Source organism: Ceratina calcarata, unplaced genomic scaffold, assembly GCF_001652005.2.
Source record: "Ceratina calcarata isolate Rehan_Ccalc_2016 unplaced genomic scaffold, ASM165200v1 scaffold4197, whole genome shotgun sequence".
Taxonomy (NCBI): domain Eukaryota; kingdom Metazoa; phylum Arthropoda; class Insecta; order Hymenoptera; family Apidae; genus Ceratina; species Ceratina calcarata.
In genome coordinates, this window is record NW_017165586.1 from 1 (window position 1) to 2,043 (window position 2,043).

Here is a 2,043-nt window from a genome sequence, read left to right on the forward strand (position 1 = left end):
ACTTTAAAAAGGAATTGGTAAATTTATAATTTTTTAAATATTTAACACAAAATTATTACAGGATAGTTTCTTATTTGTAACAATACATAACTAAATTTTAGATTGGTCAAGGGAAAGTGCAATTATTATTAAGAATTTTAAGGTAAATATCACTTTGTATGTACTATAATACATAGATGATATAAATACATAGAGAATAATATTCTTCAAGGACAAAATTACTGATTCCACTTAAATCATTCTCTTACTACAGGAGCATATCTACTAAAAGAGATGATGAGTATCAATATTTGGAAAGAAGTAAGATACCAACAATGCATTTTCAACCATCTCTACCACGCTTACCTATCCCAAAATTAGAAGATACATGTAAAAGATATCTAAGTGCACAAAAGCCATTATTATCTGAAGACCAGTTCAAAAAGACTACAATTTATGTTAATGAATTTTTATCTAAAGATGGTACTGAACTACAGAGAAGACTGATTGAAAAGAATGCAAAAAATGTTCATACCAGTTATATCAGTAAACCCTGGTTTGATTTATATTTGAAAGACCGTAAGTCTTTGCCGATCAATTATAATCCCTTCTTAGTTCTTCTACCAACATCGGATCCAAATTATAATACACAATTAGTACAAGCAACAAATCTTGTTATATCATCACTAAGATTTATGAAATCATTAAAAGAGAATATTCTAAGGCCTGAGATATTCTTTTTAAAGCCAAAAACAGCTAACAGTAATATATTTCAAACAACTGCAAAGTCCCTACCACCTAAATTTAGTTGGTACGGGGCTTATCTGTTTAAGGTAAACTAGCAATTATGATAAATTAAAATGTATTTTTACTTCTTTATAATACAGCAAATAATAAATTATTATTTTAGGCATTTCCATTGGATATGTCACAGTACCATAACTTGTTTAATACGACAAGATTACCAAAATTAGAAAAAGATGAAATCTATGAGGATAAATCAGGCAAGCATATAATAGTAATGAGAAAAGGAAATTTTTTTACCTTTGATGTAATAGATGAAGATGGATATATTTATGAACCACATGCAATAGCTAGTTGTCTAAAGTTCATTTTAGAAGACAATACATCAGCAAATGAATATCCGATTGGAGTCCTTACAACATCAAAGCGTGACTTGTGGGCCGATGCAAGAAATCATTTGTCACATATTGGTAATCATGAAATTCTGCAGAAAATAGATTCTGCTATATTTATGATGATATTAGATGATGAAAGTATTGGTACTGACAGTAATAACGTTATTGGTGTTAACTACAATAAGTTACTTAGAACGTATCTTCACGCGGATGGAACAAACAGGTGGTTTGACAAGTCCTTTTCATTGATCGTTACACAAGATGGACATGCAGGAATAAATTTTGAACATTCATGGGGTGATGGTGTAGCAGTACTGAGGTTTCTTACGGTAAACAATACTAAGATTCAATTTAAGCAATTCCTATGTTTGATTATATTTCGTTCCCTTCTTTATTTTAAGGATATACATAAAGATATAACTAAACAACCAAGATTTTGTCGTAGTGATATCGAACATCTTCCACAAGGAGCAATCAAAGTTAAGAAGCTCCAATTTAATATAGATAATAAGGTACAAGACATTATTAATACAGAAAAGAGAAAATATGTGGAATGGATTAATGAACTGAATCTTGATCATGTGATATTTACTGAATTTGGCAAAAATAAGTGCAAAAAGTTTGGAGTAAGTCCTGATGCAATTATGCAGCTAGCTTTCCAGTTGGCGTATTATTATCAACATAATCGTGCAGTACCGACGTATGAATCTTGTAGTACAGCAGCATATAAACATGGTCGAACAGAAACGCTTAGATCTTGTACGACAGAAACGAAGAAAGCATGCGAGATGATAATTCAGAAAAATCGCAATGTTTCCTTGTCCGAACTAAAAAATTTAATAATTAAATGTGGTGACGTACATAATAAACTGACTAAAGAAGCTGTTATGGGTAATTTATTACATATTACAATAAAATCCATAAA

At 30.2% G+C, this 2,043-nt stretch overlaps 1 protein-coding gene across 2 annotated transcripts; it reads left to right on the top strand.

The window, feature by feature from the left end:
• Positions 1-107: 107 nt before the first annotated feature.
• LOC108626576 (carnitine O-palmitoyltransferase 2, mitochondrial-like) lies at positions 108-1,948 on the top strand. 2 transcript variants are annotated; one of them, XM_018027313.2, is made up of 5 exons: positions 108-142; positions 254-812; positions 890-1,447; positions 1,520-1,744; positions 1,834-1,948. In XM_018027313.2, the coding sequence occupies exons 2-5, from the start codon at positions 315-317 to the stop codon at positions 1,846-1,848; spliced, it is 1,296 nt and encodes a 431-aa protein (XP_017882802.1). In that variant the 5' UTR covers positions 108-142; positions 254-314; the 3' UTR covers positions 1,849-1,948. The 2 variants fall into 2 exon arrangements, with proteins under 2 accessions (XP_017882802.1, XP_017882803.1); XM_018027314.2 differs by lacking the exon at positions 1,834-1,948 and having other exon boundaries at positions 1,564-1,654.
• The last annotated feature ends 95 nt before the right edge of the window (positions 1,949-2,043 follow it).

Excerpts from the sequence above, each read along its gene's own strand:
- LOC108626576 (XM_018027313.2), top strand. The coding sequence starts at position 315 with ATGCATTTTCAACCATCTCTACCACGCTTACCTATCCCAAAATTAGAA. Across the intron at positions 813-889 it reads ACGGGGCTTATCTGTTTAAG|GCATTTCCATTGGATATGTC; the intron begins GTAAACTAGCAA and ends TTATTATTTTAG. Across the intron at positions 1,448-1,519 it reads CAGTACTGAGGTTTCTTACG|GATATACATAAAGATATAAC; the intron begins GTAAACAATACT and ends CTTTATTTTAAG.